Here is an 18,319-nt window from a genome sequence, read left to right on the forward strand (position 1 = left end):
ACTGGTTCATAATCCTTTGAATTGAATTCGTCATGTCACATTTTGCATCCAGAGCTGCGTAGCTGGACATCAGTATTAAACGTCTCAGCATGCATTTTTACTACTTCGCATGGGCAGTAGTGTTATCACAGGCACCAAGCAAATGTACCATCGTTGCCAAAAGTAACCACGCTACTCCGAAGGCTCCCGGAGTAGCCGCACGGCGTTGAGGGTGCGTTGCTTTCGCTGGCGCCTGCCTGTGCACGTCAGCTCCAAGGGTGCAGCAGCTGACGTATCTTCGCACCCTCACTTTGGCTCTTCGTATGATCAAACCTAGGCTTGTCTGATATATACGCTGCGATTTCATGTTTGCGAAGCCCGATTGTGCTGAGCCATGACGCTCAGTATAACGGCAGTGCTATTGGCTCTTCTTGGTAACTGCGGTTAACAAAAAAAAAAAAACAGTTGATAGCATGGGCACGGTGCGCTCTTGTTTGCTTCTAGGACGAATGTGCTAGGATTTCGAGACAGTGTTGCCGCGAAATCAAGTGTTCCGCGATTGAGAGTAATCACGTGTGCCTGATGGCTAAGCTTTAGGAAGGTTTCATTATAGTTTGTTACTTAAATCCCAAATCCAAGAACTCATTAAAATCCGTCAATGCAAATATTTATACAAATCTTACCCAAGACACTAACATACGCTTTACAAAGCTAAAAAGAAAGATAAGTTGGCTTCAAATGGTTCACAAGCTTTTCCATATCTTTGTGCTGGAGACACGGCGCGTTCAGTGGCAGGACGGAAGGAACCTCAATAAAAGCGTATCGAAATTTTGAGGTGCGTTATCAGTCATTATTTAGAGGCGCATAAAACACGCAGACAAGCACCATTATGTTGGTGCGTTTCAGCAGCGGATATCTGAACGCAACCACTTAAATTTATACAGCGAGAAACGCGACTTATACCTGCTTCAGAAAGGCGATTAGCACCGTTGCTATACTGAGTGCCCTCGCCGGGCCCAAACGAGCATCGCACACGTGAAAACGAAGCCCGCACATCCTACACGCTTTGTTTTCATCATCTAGAGAGCGAGAGGGAAGAGGCGGAGTTACTAAGCTGTTTTACCCTCGCAGCTGGCGAGCATCGGCAAGCGCCAGCGAGTGCAACGCGGCCACACGGCCGCGCGCCTGCTCCGGCAGCCTTCGGAACAGCCTGGTTACTTTTGGCAAGGACGGTACCTTGCTCTATGGAGGACATTGATGATAAACTTGTGTTTTTTTTTAATCTTCCATCCAACAATCTCCTAGACGTGATACATTAAAGTGATGTCCGATTTATAATTCCTTAAGAGTTCAACCATAAACATTTGGAGACAGACGTAACATGTACCAGACAATATATTAATTGGAATTAGACTGAATTCAAAAGTAAGAGAAGCTCCTATTTTGTCAGGTGCAATGAATAAGAGAAGTTATAACTTCTCATATTAACTCCTTAAAGGTGGGAATGTTTCAGTGATGTAAAGTAGAATAAATTTGAGTGGCAATTACATTAGAACATTAGAGAACACTTTATTATCCTTTATTAATTACACGTTTAACTATGAATCTTCTCTGGGCACAAGACCCAACACAGTAACTGTTTTGGTAATCAAAGCAGACATCGCATGGGAGGTGACAGGGTCGATTAGGAGAGCAGCCCTGAAAATGAACGTGAAATTTATGTATCCGTGGTACCCAAAACAAATTTTTATTCGAATTAGTTCTAGAAACTTCATACGGCGAATTCACTTAATAATTAGATGTGTCGCGCTACAAAATCGACGATTGCAAAATATGACAGAAACCCTGCTGAATATCAGCTATATAATGCAGGTATACCTTAGTGCACATATTTGTGCCAGTGCAAGCATGTAAACATTGGAAAATAAATCAGCATTTCTAAAAGGAATGGCGTAAGAGGCGCGTTACAGAAGCAGCAAAGAGTGTTGCTAGTAATAAAAATTTAGAATTTTTCATATTGTGCCGCCTGATTAGACCGCTGTTCGTTCCGGCCGTTTGGAACCGATCAACATTTCTTTGCTGATGCTGATCCTAATTATATATGAAAGAAAATGGGCTTACATAATGAGGTTTAACTTCCCAAAGCGACTTAGGCTATGAGAGACGCCGTAGTGAAGAGCTTTCCAACTTTCAACCAGATGGGGTTCTTTTTACGATTCACTCAGATTGCAGAGTACGAGGCGCCTCGCTCTTTCCCTTCATCGAAAAGCGACCGCCGCGGCTGGTATTCGATCCTGCATCCCTGGGCAAAGAGCACTCTAACCCCTGCGCCTCCACGGCGGGGCTGAAACAAAATTTCTCAATTTAGATACACTGACCAGGCCAATTGAGCTAACGGTATGCATTTTATTCGTTACTCCTGAAAACTATTGCTCACGTAGAACGAAAGTGTGAGAAGGCTTTCAAAAGTAAACTGATCGCCTTCATATTATTTCTGGTCGCTCTCTCTTTACTGCTTTTGATTATGATCATTCTCAGAACGATAAATAAAATCATTTATTCATTTCTGTGCTTGATACCAGAGAAATAGAACTCGCCGGAAGGAAACCAATTTGGGACGAGAAGTGGCAATGATTCCTGTCGCCTTAGTGACCATTTTCATAAATTGCCCAGAGCATTGAGAAGACACTATAGTCACTATAGTGTCATAACTTTGCTAAAAACATAAGGATTGTGGACACACCGCTCATTACAGTAAAATAAAACTTATGATTAGTGAAAATAGGCTCATAACCTAAAAAAGCAGCCTCTAGCTATTACACTAACTGAGCTATTTTTCGCCGACGTGTTTTATTGCGAAACCCGGATAGCATAGTTCAGAGTAGAAAGTTGCCTGGTTTAAGAAATAGAATTATCTGCCACTATGAGATGACCCTTGTGTAAAAAGGCTAAGAAAGCAAATGGATAAAGTTAAAATGTTTATCCTAACTAAAATATCTTTCCTAAGCCTACAAAGAGGCTAGGGAAAGTATGTACACTGTGTACTACACTTTATGTTTTGGATAGGGTGGTACTACAACAGGGCTCAGTAAGTCAAAATTCTGGGTTCTAGAAGTTTCGCATCATTTCATGCCATTCAGTTGTTTCGCTCTAAGAAAACTAAAGCTCTTACGATGTTCTGATCACATCTTTTGAGATCAGCTGGCAGTTCTTTCCTTGTTCCGCAGGCGTCTGAGCTGAAAAAAAAATGTGAGAAATGAATCTTTACATTTCGTCATGACTCTTGAAAGCGACAGGGAATTTAGACGGTTAGTTAAAACGGAGCAGTAGCTCTTCTATAAAATAGAGTCTTTAGTAAGAATTGACGCTAAAAAACTGCACTAATGGTCTCATGTTAATATGCTCATTTTTTCACTTTGGCTTCAACTCAAAGCGCAAACTCATCTTGTAGGTCTAAATCACAAATCAAAAACTTGGTAATCTTTATGGAGGTGGTTTGGCATTCGACAATTACGTAATTCCTAGAGGCCACCAACTAAGTGCGGTTTGCATTTTTGAGTGAATTGATGGCACTGTTCCTGCATCTAATTTTGCGTCGATACATTAAACGAAACTGATTAGTAAGCAGTTTATAAAGTAAAACGTCCAGGATATACTCGAATACGGTGGTAACTGGTGGAATGTAAGTGTTACTAAGTAACTATAGGGCACTGAAATGGAGAGCACTGTTGCTAAGGATTTGAAACGGTTCGTTAATTGCATGTCGCAGTGATGGAAAATGATAGCTCAGTTAATAATAATCAAGACGAGAAGAACGCAAGGGCCTAAGCTTGAACTAGCCTGTAAGCAAGTATTCTATGAAAAAAATAGAGACTGATTATTAAAATTGGAAGTCGTTAAGCTCATTTACGTTTTCTAACAAAGATGATTAATTAAGTGACTCTTTTAGTATTTGAAAAGAATAACAACAAGTGCCTAAACGAATTCTAAGCTAGGCAGAATCAAGGAAGTCAATCGAAGGAAGAGCTTGTACTCCCATATAATGTGCGCAACTAGAATCACAGAAAGCCCAGTGACAAGAAGCGGATGTAGTTTTATTTCGATACAAGTGATTGCAAAACATTTTCTAAGACGATCGAGACTTCCAGCAGGATGTTTAGGCAATATGAGTGAAAATTTGCTACGTTGCCCACGGCGTGAAAGAATGCGAGCCACATTCTGAATTTCTTGCCCTGAGTGGCATAGGAAATTCACAAAAAGTTTCTAAAGTCCAGATTTTGTTCACTTTCAGCGAATGAGACTCGATATGAGAGCAAAAAGCTCCGCAAGACGATAACGGGGGCTTGTTTGTGTAAAAATGTTTAAAGTCGAAAATTAACTCGGTTGTTGCGTTCGTAACGGGGCCCCAACGAGCTCCACCAATGAACACGCTCAATTGTTCAGATTGTAGAGATGCACTGACACCGCCACGTAGACAGGTATGTGGAAGGCCTGAAGTGAAACGTCTTCAAAATATTCGGTATGGAGTAGCAACTGTACTTTAGAAGCATCAACCTAATACTGGTCATAACTATTTTTCTCGCACACTAAATGAAACTCTTTGCTCTTTCTAGCTATTTGGTACTTATTGGGTAGCAAATGACGCTTGATATTTCAGAAATTGAATTCAAAGCAACATTTTTCCCGATGTACTTGGTTCAGACTTTAGCAGAACGCTCGTCCTGTCTCAAATATTAGGCAAAAAAAAAATAATGTCACGCCTGATGGCCGCTTTTAAGGTGAGAAGGAACGGTTGTATTAACTCCAAATGCAGCTCTTCTGCACATCCTCCTCCTTCGCGTAGAAGCAATTTGCTACCAGCGAAAGCGTTAAGCACTAAATTTGTACATCAATTTCACAAGCAGGCTCAGTAACCTGGCCTACCTTATGTACGACAGCGAGCTACTAATATTGTCACGTGATTATGAAATGTCGTGGGTACAAATAGACAGACAGGCGTAACAGCCCTAAAATCAACTATTCCTTGGGCTGACTTGGGCCTGCGAAACAACTAAGCAACTTGGCGGCGGTGATGGCGGCAAATGTGCTCGCTAGTCGTCCAACTTTTATAGCCCGTTGCACTCGTCAGGACTCAACGTCAACAAAGAAACACCGACAAACACTCAAAAGGTGACTAGCAGAACACGGAATATCGCGGAAACAGGCACGAGTGGCGGGAACCATTCGAGATAATCTTGGCGCCGCTTACATGACAAGGAAAATGACAAAGTTGTGTCTGGCGACTCTGAAGGTAAAGAAACAGAATATCCTTTGTTGCGGTCCAGGCAAAGTGATAGAGTGCACCAGTGGTGCGAACAGTGGCACATCACTTTGAACTTGCACAAGACAGTGCACATGACTTTAACGAGAAAATGAAATGTACCTATGTCTTCAATGTGAACGGGCACTTATTGCAAACTGTTATAGAATATAAGTATTTAGGTTTGTATATCACTCCAACTCTGTGTTGGCATCAGCATGTTGATTATGTTTCTGCAAAGCTTGCAAAATGTTGGGTTTTCTGCGTCGTAACACAAGAATGTTTCTGCAAAAGTCTAGAGACCTAATTTTTAAACTGACATTAGGTCCGTGCTGGAATATGAATATACTGTATGGGATCCGCCGATAAATGTTGACAAGCTCAAATTAGAAAGAATGCAGAACTTGGCTGCCCGCTACTTTTCAGAAAAATATAGTAAATATACTAGCATGACCAGTGTAAAACAGAAATTACAATGGGAACCACTTGAAGTCAGACGAAGTAAACTGAGGCTAAGATTATTTCACAATGTATTTCACCAAAGAACTGCTATTCCCAGGGACAGGTACATTTTCTGTCCACACTATATATCCGAGAGAATTTATCACGATTGTAAAGTGCGTGAATTCAAAGCGAGAACCGACTTCTGTAAATCGTTTTTTCTAAATACTGTTCGAGAATGGAATGCCCTGTCTTATCCAGCGTTAGTATATCTGACAATGAAGTGTTTGCACCTTCTTTGTAACTCTTTTTTTATGCTTTATAGAACTGCGTTCATATATCTGACAATGAAGTGTTTGCATCGTCTTTATAACTGTTTTTTTTCTTATGCATTCTAAAACTGTACCCCCCTCTCCCCCTGTAATGCCACATGTGGCGCTGTGGGTAAAAGAATAAATATATAATGCCGCGCGCCAGCGACCGCGAACAGTAAAGAAAAAAAGCAATGAAAACGGTTCGGGGTAGTATGCAAGATCAATGCAATGTCACGCTACATGGAAGAAAGGACGTGCAGCTACTTATTGCCAGCGGCAGCAACTCGATAATGATGATGAAGGATGCAAGGGTCCTGCGGAGTGTGTTGTCAATATTAAAACACCAAAAACAAAAATAAGATTACACCAATGAATTCGAAGGTGAATATTGACACAGTGCAGTCTTTGTCTTCACTCTGCGCTGATCGCGAGTGTGTGCCTCCTCGAGGCGAAGACACCGAAGTTCTCCCGTTGAGGCGGGCCCTGCCCGTTTTAGGCCGTTCGGTGCACTTTGACTTCTGTGTCTCACGGTGACTTCTGACCAAACTTCACTCCGCGACATTCACGGGCACAAACGAACGCAGCTTACGTTTATTCCTTAAGAAAAAAAAAACGTGTAATGTTTATAATCATATTTAACTTGTTTAGAGCGACCTCTCTAGGCCATTTAGTATTCTCTGCTCAGGTTGGACCTGGTCTAGACCGCAGCTTTTTTACTCGCCCGATAAATGCTCCAGCAATCCCGAATCTACGTTGAATGCGGCCTCTTGCAAGGGTCTGCGTGAAAAGTGGATTATCTGTATCAAACAATCAGTATTTCCTTCTGTGCGTGCTCGATGAGAAACTGCCGCGGCGTGTGCCCATTTTCAGTCGATGTGACAACTGTGTTTAACCGCTCGGCGGTTCGAAAAGCTCGGCCTCAGGAGCACGCCGCAAACGTGACGGCTTGCACTACGGATACACGTCTGCATGAACAGCGTCTCGCTGCATCGATTTTTAATTGAACTGCGAAGGTGATATTTTATGATCCTCAGTACGCGTGTCGCCTTGCGCAAAAGCCTTCGCTCCGCTCTCTTTGCGTGTTTTGCTTACTACATCGCAACACAGTACCAATGTTCACTCAATATGCTTTAGCTTATATCACAGGGAGGTTTGTATTTCCAGTTGGATCTTCCTCATAGATGTGTTGAATTCTGAAGTTAGCTTGTACCCTCACATTCAATCCTCTCAGAGACAAATGAAACGCAAGGAAAACAATGAAATCGCGAACAAAGTGTGCTTTTAGTTGTAGGGAGCGAAGCGATCTGTTATTTTCACTTCGCAGACGCATTAGCTTCAAAATAGTAACGATCCCTGTTTGAATTTCTTACCTACGCTCCTCTAGCTAGGTGTGCTAACGCTAGAGTTGCAGTTATACCGTTCGTTGTTCTTTGTTCATTGACCTAGTGGTACTTTCTTGTCCACAAAGTCTCTTAATCTTTTGTAATCTCAACGCGTCTCATTTGCAGACCTACGCTCAGGCCATTTCGTAATATATAGGATTACGTGAAGTCCATGACAGAGGAAAGAAAAGTGGTCACCTTTCCACAGTTCAAGATGTGCATCGCCGTGATGCGTCTATATATGTAACGGTGAGTTAAAGCTTGGCTATCGATGTAGCCCAGCTACACTAATTTGCGCCCTTAGTGAAATAACTCAATCCACGTGATTCTTATCTATGTGCTTGCTGAATTCCCCTTAATGTCGCTTATATTCAGAAACGTGCCGGAAGAAATAAGCCACTGAATGCGTTTACATGACGCGCGACGAAAGGCTAGGCTAACGATAACGGAGCCTGAACGATGCTATGATAAGATGGTTGAAGATGCCGTAACGTTTCAGTGTACGTAGAGCTTGACGTAAAAACTCACTTCAAATAAAGTTGGCTGATAAGCTACGATGTCGATTTTTACGTCTTATCCGAGCATCGTTCTTACTCCGTCGACGTTGGCCTCGTTCTCCATCCGAAAAAAAGAGATCGAATTCTCCGCCAATGGTACCTCAATGTCATTCCAGTTACTTTTATGACGTCAAAACGTCATGTGCTTGATTTCCATCGCAGTTTGCAGGGAGCTCCAAGAAAGTAAAGCCTAGCTCTGAGTCGACACGAGAGCTTCTATGAGACTTTCTCTACCACTTGATCCTTCTGATATGGCAGTATTGCCGCCAGCTTTAGTCAAACCGTACGCACATGTCTCGTGGACACGGAATAGCGTGGTGCCCTCGAACGCAAGGACCTCGTTTTGCTCAATTATAACAACAGTGTTGTAAATGTTGTCAGCCCTTCTCACTTCTGCCACGACATATGGATTCTTGACATGACAAATCACCAACAAAACATTGGCCTGGCATCTGTCGGAGGTATTATCGTGGATTTGGGTTCGCAATGCCGAAAACACAGAAGTTACTGCTTAAGGGGGCCAATAATTCTGCCGCGTACAAAAGAGTATACCATCAGTGCAGTTTAGACAGAAACACAAATAGGAATATGCGTAGTTTAAGTCTGGATCTTCTTTACAATATTAAAAATTTACTGCTTCAGTTGAATCAGCTTATTCATCATTGGGTCGCTTGCGTGTGTCGACATAAGTGTGATCAATTTCTCCTTGTGGGCTATTCTAAATCAGAACACTGGCAGGGCAAGTTAGCGCATCGGTATAAGCCCAAAACACAGCGTAAAGAGACATGGTCATAAGGAAATTCACATCAAAAAAGGAGGTGCTACCTACGAATGTATGTTTTATAATTTCATAAACAAAGCACAATATATAGCCCTGGCTCAGAATTAGCTGCACCGTCAGCCACAACACAATGTTTTCAGACATAGGGACATTCATGTTACAGCCCCAGCTCTATTTGGCATTGTACATCATGACTATCCAAACGGCCCTGCCGCGGTGGTGCAGTGGTAAGGGAACTCGACTGCTGTGCCCGAGAATTCGGGATATCGAATCCAGGCCGCGGCGACCGCTTTTTGATGGAGGCCTCGAAAGGCAAGATACCCGTGTGCTGTACGATGTCAGTACAGGTAAAAGAATCCCTGTGTCCAATATTTCTGGAACCCTCCGCTAAGACTTCTCTCATAGCCTGAGCCGCTTTTCGACGCTAACGCCCACAGAGCAAACCAAACTATTGTAACGTTTTCGAGGCTTTCTTCAAATTATCATTAGGCTGACCTCACCACATGGTCCCTTGGCACCCATGTGCATCATGGAGGGCTTAAGAAATCGTATTGGTTAGCTGGTCAGCTTCCGTCCTGTCTCACACGCTCTTAATGCACACATATCTTGCCGCTCTGCTTTCCGTTAAAAGCGATTTCATCGAACGAGACGGGCCGCGGCCACGAACCATTGCGATATTTTGTGGTTGTTAATCAGCACGTTAGGGCATCAGAAACTTCGAGTGGAACATAAGCGACATCGTGTGTGGTGGCGAGAAGTATTTTCAACCTTGCTTGTAAGAAGGACCTTGGGATCACATTGTGCATTGTCCCCCGTCACTTGATGCCGATGAATGAATGACTTACGTGTCACTCTACTAGGTAGAAGATAAAGTGGGGGCTCGTAAAGTGTGATTTATTAGTGCTGTACAGCTTGATACTCACCAGTCGATAAGCAGAAGTCCAAAGAAGAGAGTAATCACGACTTGCGGGTAGAGCAGCATACCGGGACCAATATATCTTTTTCCCGGTGAGGTGCTTCTCTAATGGCAGTGCAGCTGAATGTAGACACACTACAAGAGGTCATATGGCGACACAACGTTTGGAGATTAGAAAAACAAAGGTTCTTGTTAATAACACCCTCTTTTTTGGTACGCTATATTATTGTTTGCTCGTTTAGGGTACCACATCACATACGAATTCAGAGAAGATACATGTATTGCAGAAAAAATTCGTTCGAGCACTATTTACTTTACCTTACAATGCCCACACATTAGGCTTATTTCCGAAAGCACATATAATACCAGTGTTTAACCTTTATAACTACAAGTTAAGTCAAGCTTTTAAACATGAGGTAAACGATAATTTAAAGTTTCTTAATGTATTATCCAATCTGACCAGGAACACACATTAATATGTCACAATATGCACAGAACAGTGGAAGGTGGTCACTCCGGCAGCTAATTTTTCTACACAAAAAATATCATACACATTGCCAACACTTTTAAATTCTTTTCAAAAATCAGGTCTTGATTTTCATATATGTCATGTAAGAATATTACGGGAACATTTTATTCAGTATGCTTTTCTTTTAGTCGATATTTATTGCCTCAGGGCATCAGTAGGTTATGAGATGAAGGATGAATAAATGATTAAATGAATGGAAAAAGGTTGGCTGATTTTATGAAGTCCAGAAGTGAGCGACGATGAGATCCCTGCGTCCAAGTGACGTATGATGCAGAATTGGTTGCTGAAAGGCCAGCTATGCTCAGGTGCCGGATTCGTGTTGGCTTGAGTGCTGGGCAGTCCCATAGCAAGTGGTGAATGTCGGCCTCGACACCTTCGTTGTTACAGATCGGGCATCCTGGGCGAGGATATAAGTGTTGGAAGTATGACCACGTCCTAGTTACAGCTGGTGTAAGGGCAACACCGACCCGGATCCTCCTAAGCGCAACCTCCTCTGCACGGGTGAGGCCGCGGGGAAGGGATATCGCACACGGAAAGATAAGTGCACGTGTGCGGCGCCGGAGGTGCTCCTTTCTTGACAAAAGGAGGGTAGCGTCGTCGACTTCGAGAAGCCGTGGGATTGATGCGTCTTGGTTCGCGAGGCGGGTTGCAAAATCAGCTTGACTTTGGGAAGGCAGCAGATCCCGTGGGACCCACTCAATGCGTATTGATTGTGGGATGCGCGCCGCAAGCTGGTGGATGTCCTGGCAAATTTTAGGGCAGCGGCTGACACGTCGGAGCAGACGTACTGCTTGAAGTGCGTCAGTGCGGATGACAACGTGGGCTGTAGGGAGCATGGTTATAGAAGTCACGGAGCAGAGTGCCCCCTTAACTGCCACAAGCTCAGCGCAGAAAGATGTAAGTGGTTCCGAAAGCTGAAACGTTGTTGTCTGATTTAGGCTAGGTCTCCGTGGACAAAAGATTGCCGTTTTGGCTTCACAGCCTTGCAGGCTTCCATCTACGTACACTACTATGGAGTCTTGAAGCAGGTTAGTATCTTGCTCTTCAAATCTGTGGCGTAACAACGATGCAGAGTTGGCAGACGTCGGTCTGCGGATGTCAGTTGGCTTGTTGTCTCCTAACTGTATAAATTTCCAGGGAGGGAGAACTGGCGCAGGTGGCTGAAGAATAATGTGTGACGTTGCATATGCCCTCAGTGCTTGCGTGGAATGTGACAAAGTGGCCTTGAGCCTGCGAGCATCATGGTGCTGCTGCACCAGTTCATCGATGGTGTTGAGCTGCGCATTCTCCTGTAACGCTACGACCGGTGTGATTCGTGGAAGGCATGTTATGGTCCTCATAGCTTCTCGATTTACGGCTTCAAGGCGATCCCATTGTGCCCTTGTAAGATGCTGGAACTGGGCCTGATAAACAATACGTGGTTTCAGAACCGCCCTCACTAACTGGCGTGCAACAGACGATCCAGCTACACCCGTTTTAGGTGCAATTCTTATTAAACTTATAGTTTGAAGTGCTTGCTTTTTTGCTTGAGAGAGCCAAGCAGTCGCTGATCTTGATTGGTGAATTGTTAAGCCCAGAATTTTCAGGCTCGATCTTCCTTGTATTGGGGTGACTGATAGAGAGAGACGAATTGGATTTGAGGCAAGTTTAAGGCGTCCCCAGCGGTTGGCGACTGACATGTATGAAGTTTTACACACAGAAAGTTTCTTAAATAACTAAGTTCTTAAATAACTAAGCAGCAATTTTCAGGTGATTTTAATTTTTGCGTATATTTCCGCATGAAGTCAAGTGCTAAGTATGTCTGCTTCCTTTTCTATCGTTTCTTGCCTTGCAAAGGAGGCTGTGGGCTCTGTCAAGTCGCTTGCTTCTAAAGCGACTTTTACCCGCGGTCACCTCCATCATAGATGGAAATAAAGAAATTATTATTATTAATATTAATATTGGCAAACGCCAAAGAATGAGCACAGTATTTTAGGGTGCTTCACTGTGCTGTGTTTTTAGAACTCGACTGCACACAGCTACGCAGATGCTCAGCGGTCATGACCTCAAAATAGTGAGAACTGCCATATTTAATAACACAACTCCCCCACCGCTCTCCAGTAAAGGGGAAAAAAAAACTCTATAGTGCACATTCAGTCCAACGATCATTTTAGTGTCATTCATTTCTGGCATATGCACTCGTCTGCTGCTCTTCTTGTATGTCGAGTTTAGCTTGAGAAGCCAACGCACGCAGAGTGAAATAAATGATTTCACCTATTGAGTATTAAGAGGTGAGTCGTTATGGGCAAAGATTACATTCGCACACGGCTTCGTTTTCTATCTTTGGTTTTTCTCATGGATTTCTTTCACTATTTGTCATTCTGTTCCCAAATGCATTAAAGTGAGCCAGGTAATTGTGTGGCATGTTTATGCATGCAATTGCATGTCTCCCGGTTATAACGAGTCGTCTAAAAGCAGCTTTACAATCTCTGCAAGCGGGATTCCGGGCCGAACGCAGCTTTGGGATAACATTATGGCATGTGTGTCGATGCGCTGATGCCATCAGCTAGAGAACGGACAGCCCTTGTTTGAAATGTGCAATTTTTCAAATAAATGAACTGCCCTGCAGCAGAGTAAATTTGTCGTTACTCTAGGATTTTGTCTTTTGAGTAAAGTGTGTTGAGCTCACTTTCGTTTTTTAAGTATGAAGTTTGGCTTGTTCCTCAAAATATTTGCGCAGAATGCGAATAAGGTAAGTTTAATCTTTACAACGTGATAAACTAAAAAATGCTCTAATAATAATTGTTCACCGCATCCTGCGCTCAGCCAAAAACTTCAAACCATTACCTGTGTCAATCCCCACCAACAGCCTCGAGGTTGGTTGGTTGGTTGGTTGGTTGGTTGGTTGGTTGGTTGGTTGGTTGGTTGGTTGGTTGGTTGGTTGGTTGGTTGGTTGGTTGGTTGGTTGGTTGGTTGGATGGTTGGTTCACAGGAAGGGAAAGCGCAGTATCTGTCACTCTTGCTCTGTGGACACCTGAACCGCGCCGTAAGGGAAGGGAGGAAGGGGGAGTGAAAGTGGAAAGAGAGAAAGAGGAACCGTAGTGAAGGGCTACGAAGTAATTTCGACCACCTGTGGATTTTTAACGTGCGCTGACATCGCACAGCACACGGACGCCACTTCGTTTCGCCTCCATCGAAACGCAGCCGCTGAGGTCGGGTTCGAATCCGGGAACTCCGGCACAGTAGTCGGGCGTCTTACCACTGCGCCACCCCGGCAGGGCAGCCTCTAGGTTCTGGAACTGATATTTGACGTGCATCCGCGTTTACATCTTCCTACCTAGCACATCACACTCTACATTCAAACTGAGGGGGTCGAGGGAGGAAAATAATTATTTTGATCCTATTTGGGACATTATAAGGCATTCTTTACGAGCCTATCAGAAGTTAGGAAAAATTTGGGGGGCGCGACTGAAGTTCAGACCGTTTCACATTTTGGTGTGTGCAGTGGGCGCGCACACACACACGCAAACGGCTAAACTAAATCACATCTGTGAAATAATTTTCACGGCTTAGTACACTAGAACGACAATCCTGACTTTGTAAATGAACACTCTTGGGGGAAGCACAAGCTCAGCCTTAAAAGTAAATCATCAAATATTTTTATTTAAGCTGGTTATTTTTTTTAAAGGAAGGCGCCGCGTCTGTCACAGTTCTTGGTAGACACCTGCGCCGGTATTTCGATTGTGCGTCGATTGTTAGGGAAAGTGTCGCTATCTCCCTGACCTCGATCCATCCGATTGGATGAAAGGCCGGAACATTATGCTGTCACCTCTTCCGGCTCCGTAGTGGCAACACCCGGTTGCAGCGTTTCGGCCAATCAGATAAGTCCAGGTCACCTGAGATATCGACACTTCTATAACATCGGAAACTTGGAATACGGGCCCTGAACTGCACTGTAAGGGAAGAGACGCTGCCTTAATTAGAGGCCTCCATTTTTCTATCACTTTTCGCACACTTCCGACAACAGAGAGCCCGAAACTGGATTCCGGCGACATCTTTTTGACTGAACGAGCTGTAAACGATCTGACTAAGCGTCTTTTGGAAAACGTGAACGAAGCAAAATATCAAAATTTCAATCCCTAGTTACTTACCTTTTGTTGTAGCCTTCAACAACAACTTTGCAGCAATTCTCACAAGATTTTGGTAATACTCTGGAATATCTTTTGATATCTTAGCTCTGTTGCACTATTTATCGGAGTCAAAAACTGTCGGAGTCCCACCGGAATTTATAGCGCCAAAATCAATTAGTACGAGAACTTCCAAGAAGACGCATAAATGATGCGCGCGTGCCAGGGAGTTTGATCTTTTAAACAATGCGATAGCGCGTAGCACTAATGAAATCATTGCTTATGAATTTTCCGCCGCTCGTTGCAGCTCCAAAGCGAGAAGCTTGACTAATGGATCTTCTACAGCTACACTTTGGGTGAATTTTTCGTCGCTACATATTTAAACCCGTTTTCCATAAAAATGTTTAAAAAGTAAACATTCAATAATATTTCTCTATCCTTATAAGCTGTAGTCAAATACTGCAATCACGCAGTGTACTCCGCAGTGTACTTTGTTTAATAATCTTGAAATGTTTCCAATACAGTGCGTTTGAAACGACGCAAATTTGCGGAGAGAAGGGAATTACGGTTCTTCGATCTTATCTCTGGCATATTGTCCTTTCAGTACGCACAGTCAGGAATCGCATTCATCGGGCACCTGAAGTCCTTCTAAAGTTTTCCTGAACAACGATGCATAATCCACAGCTGTGGTTCCATTGCTTTGGCTTTTCGGGTTCTAACTACCTAGTCGCAAAATGGCAGCCTCTACAAAACTTGGGTCAACCTTAAGCGTCATCCATGCACAGTGCCGTTGCCCAACCCGTCTTTCTTAACAGAAGAAAAATATTCTCGCAATACTCAGGGATTGTCACACCTTGTGAAAAATGAGGATTGTGAAGATCTGATCACCAAACGTGCCCAATGCTCACAAATGACGCTGAAAGCTATTCGAGGCTGGCTAGTTAGATAGCACCCTCCGCCATGTTTAGCTTAATTTCCTCCACTATCCTGAACCCACTCGGCATTTTGGTTTTGCGCTTGGTGGGGTGCCTGCAGTGAAAAAGCAAAGAGCACATTTACGGAGGCTGATTGATGCGCGGATTGTGTGATGTCTCAAGACCTCAGACATGAAAGGAGGTCACTCTGAAATTGCTCTTATTTTAAATGATGCAGAAATGGTAATCGAAAGCTCCGCGGCACTTTGATGGAAGGTAAGACACGGCTGCGCAGGTACGCTATAGGTTAATTGGCGCTTCGTTATTACGTCGGGTACTTTTTCACACATTAGAACAGGTTATAACATTTCGACGGGCTACTTCTTGAAACACTTCGACTTCACAAATATCACAGGGCCTACTTTTCAGAAAATTTAACATAAATAGACATATAAAATACTTACCTTAAAGTTATCCCTCTCACGATTCTGGTCCGTGTCCGGGTATTAAGGTTCCAGGTCCTCACACTGAAGTGATCAAAAGGTGAATTTATGCAATATTTACAATCATGGTACAATGAACCACAATCACGGCATAGGGGCCAAAAGTTACCGGCTTCACGCGGCTGTCTTCGTGCTGCAGCGACCAGGGAGACTCCGCCATGCCCGCTCCAGGCTGCACGGCACGCGACGGCTCTCACAACAAATCTCGCTCGATCACCGGCCGAGCATCTGCTTTTATGGGAGTGAGAGAGCCATTGCTTTTCACACTGTCAAATCCGGATGCTGTAGTTAGCCGAGGGCCAAGCGAGTCCGCTGGGTGCCCGCCGCGGTGAGAGGAGGTAGAAGAGGAGGGCGCGCCGCCGTGGCACCGGCGGTAGTGGAGGGGCCATAATGTCTGGCTTCGGCTGTCACACTTGACACGCCAAGGCATCTCCTAAGTGCGACAGTGCCATGTGGAGCAGCGCCGAGCAACTAAGCAGGTGTCAGGCGCTCGTTCGCACCTGCTCGACTCCTATCGTCGGCCGCTGCAGGAACCTCTGGAACAGCGTTTAGAAGCCCGACCATAACAGCTCGTCCGCCGCCCGACGAGGTCTCGTAAAGAGTCACACTTGCTGTTGCTATGGGCCCAGTTCCGTTCAAGAGATACGGACAGGTACGATATCAGGTTCAAGGACACACGCACGCTTTTCTTTTTTTTTACCATTAACGGATCACGGATCACACACCCATACAGCTTAGCTTATGATCTAATGTGGCAGGTCCAAAAAACGTTCTACTATGACTTGATCGAATGCCAGAGCGGGCGACCCCAACGGTGCTCTGCAGTCTGGTTGCGGCAATGGCCGGCCAACAGTAGACGTCTGCTTCCTGGAACTTTGTGCCATAACCCGGTACTGGATCTGGTTCCCAGGAGACCAGCGGCCAAGTTATGACACTGGCCCAGTTCAGGCCGGGCGTCCAAGTACCAGGTACTGCGGCCGGCCCCGTTCAGGTACTGCAGCGGGTCAAGTGCGGCGGTCAGGAGTGGTGGTGCAGGCGAGCTGCCTCTGGGAGTTGTTCACATGATGGCGGAGCGCTGTGCCGCACCACACCCCAGACCAGGTGTACGGCAGGTGCTGGCGAGCCGGCCTTTGACGCCAGGCCTAGAATGGTGCAGACAACCGCACAGCAACACTATGGAACGTCTGTCCCGTTCTCCTGCCTCGAACAAACTCACGAGCACTCGCTCGCTCCGCACGCGGCCGCACTTCACTTATTTTTCACGATCCTCCCGCGCACTCGAACTCACGATCACCATCATCCCACACACCTCCTCGGTGTCCCCTGAAGAGGCCGCATCAGCTGGGCTGGTGTCTGTTCCCGTCCAGAAGGGAGATGTCTGCAGGCTGAGGGTCTCCGGTAGGTTATCAGTGATGGATGCTGCACAATACCCCCACCCTGACAAGGCAAGAGCACCACTTGCTCTTCCCGAGCCATGTCAGGTAACTAAACAACAAACATTACAACAAACAAGTACCTTTCTCTTGCACCATTCCGCGATAGAGCAAAAGACTATCCTGAATGGTGAAGCACAGGTGACATGCTACCCATCTACAATGTTAAAGCGCTTACTTTTAAGCATGCCCTTCGGGGTCGCAGCCTGCCTTTTCGTGCTTCCATTTCACGACAGCGCGATGTGGCTTCGTTCGTTGGCTGCTAGGTTGCTCGTGCTCACTCATTTAACACAACATTGACTCTCGCAGTTCCTGCACTTGCATTTTTCACTAGAGTGAGGAGAATGTTATGGTTCGCATGTCCATCCGCTATCAGATCTGTGCATAGGCTTGTCGGCTCGGGAAAACCGACCGATAGGGAAGGCAACACAGAGGTTTCAAATCCCTCACTCTGCAGTGCAGAAAGCGCCTCACTCTCAAAAGCTGCTGTCGCACTGTCTACGGAGCCGTTCTTTCGCAGGGAGCATGCTCTTCAGCTTCAAGCGGACATTCCGAATGGTCCGCGATTTCTTCATTCGGAGTGGCGGAACGCGTCTCGTTCTCAAAAACAGCTGTAACTGCGTCTAGAGCATTTTCTTCGCAGCGGGCATTCTCTTCAGCTGCACCTGAATGTGCCGTCTCGTCCGAGATTTCGCGGGATACCGAACGCCTATGTGCGTGTACAAAGCGGTCTCCTTAGCTCAGTCCCCTCTTCTGCAACTGAGCCTCTGAACGGTTAGGAAAGAAATAGGGGAACTGCTCCGACAAGTCGACTGACACAGTCGCCTCTGTTTGGAGTACGCCAAACGAAGCCTCACTTTTGACCTGCTCTATCGGCAGAAAAACGCTGCCCCTCCACGCCACCTGTCTGGTCTGCACGCACCCGCCAGTTAAATCCTAAGATCAAACAAGTGCAGGCTTCGCCACAATCACAATGGCGGCAGAGTCGCGCCGAACCTTACACCACTTCCCGTTCTCGGTCAGGTCGAGCGTGTACGCCTCCAGCAGGCTCATGTTCTCCGCGTCGAAGGTGGCGAAAGAGTAAACCATACTTTCCTTCCGACAGCCTCTAGTGATGTGCACAGGTTTGTTACAGCGGAAACAGACTACCGGCTTTCTTTTTTAA

At 45.1% G+C, this 18,319-nt stretch overlaps 1 protein-coding gene across 1 annotated transcript; it reads right to left on the bottom strand.

The window, feature by feature from the left end:
- Positions 1 to 1,523: 1,523 nt before the first annotated feature.
- On the bottom strand, positions 1,524 to 15,308 carry LOC146188215 (uncharacterized). The gene is made up of 7 exons (XM_084605008.1): positions 15,302 to 15,308; positions 14,329 to 14,407; positions 13,133 to 13,211; positions 13,025 to 13,052; positions 9,677 to 9,789; positions 3,152 to 3,215; positions 1,524 to 1,677 (listed from the first exon to the last, which is right to left on the bottom strand). Exons 1-6 carry the CDS (start codon positions 15,306 to 15,308, stop codon positions 3,177 to 3,179), a joined length of 345 nt encoding a protein of 114 aa, XP_084461134.1. The 3' UTR covers positions 1,524 to 1,677; positions 3,152 to 3,176.
- Between the last annotated feature and the right edge of the window lie 3,011 nt (positions 15,309 to 18,319).

This window comes from Amblyomma maculatum, chromosome 5 (genome assembly GCF_055883805.1).
Source record: "Amblyomma maculatum isolate TAMU_Amacu chromosome 5, ASM5588380v1, whole genome shotgun sequence".
NCBI classification, from domain to species: domain Eukaryota; kingdom Metazoa; phylum Arthropoda; class Arachnida; order Ixodida; family Ixodidae; genus Amblyomma; species Amblyomma maculatum.

Bases quoted from the DNA above. Each gene is read 5' to 3' on its own strand.
- LOC146188215 (XM_084605008.1), bottom strand. The intron at 13,212-14,328 runs GTAAGTAACTAG...GGCGCGGTTCAG, and splicing joins GTTGAAGGCTACAACAAAAG to GTGTCCACAGAGCAAGAGTG. The intron at 9,790-13,024 runs GTAATGGTTTGA...GTCTACATTCAG, and splicing joins GTTGGTGGGGATTGACACAG to CTGCACTGCCATTAGAGAAG.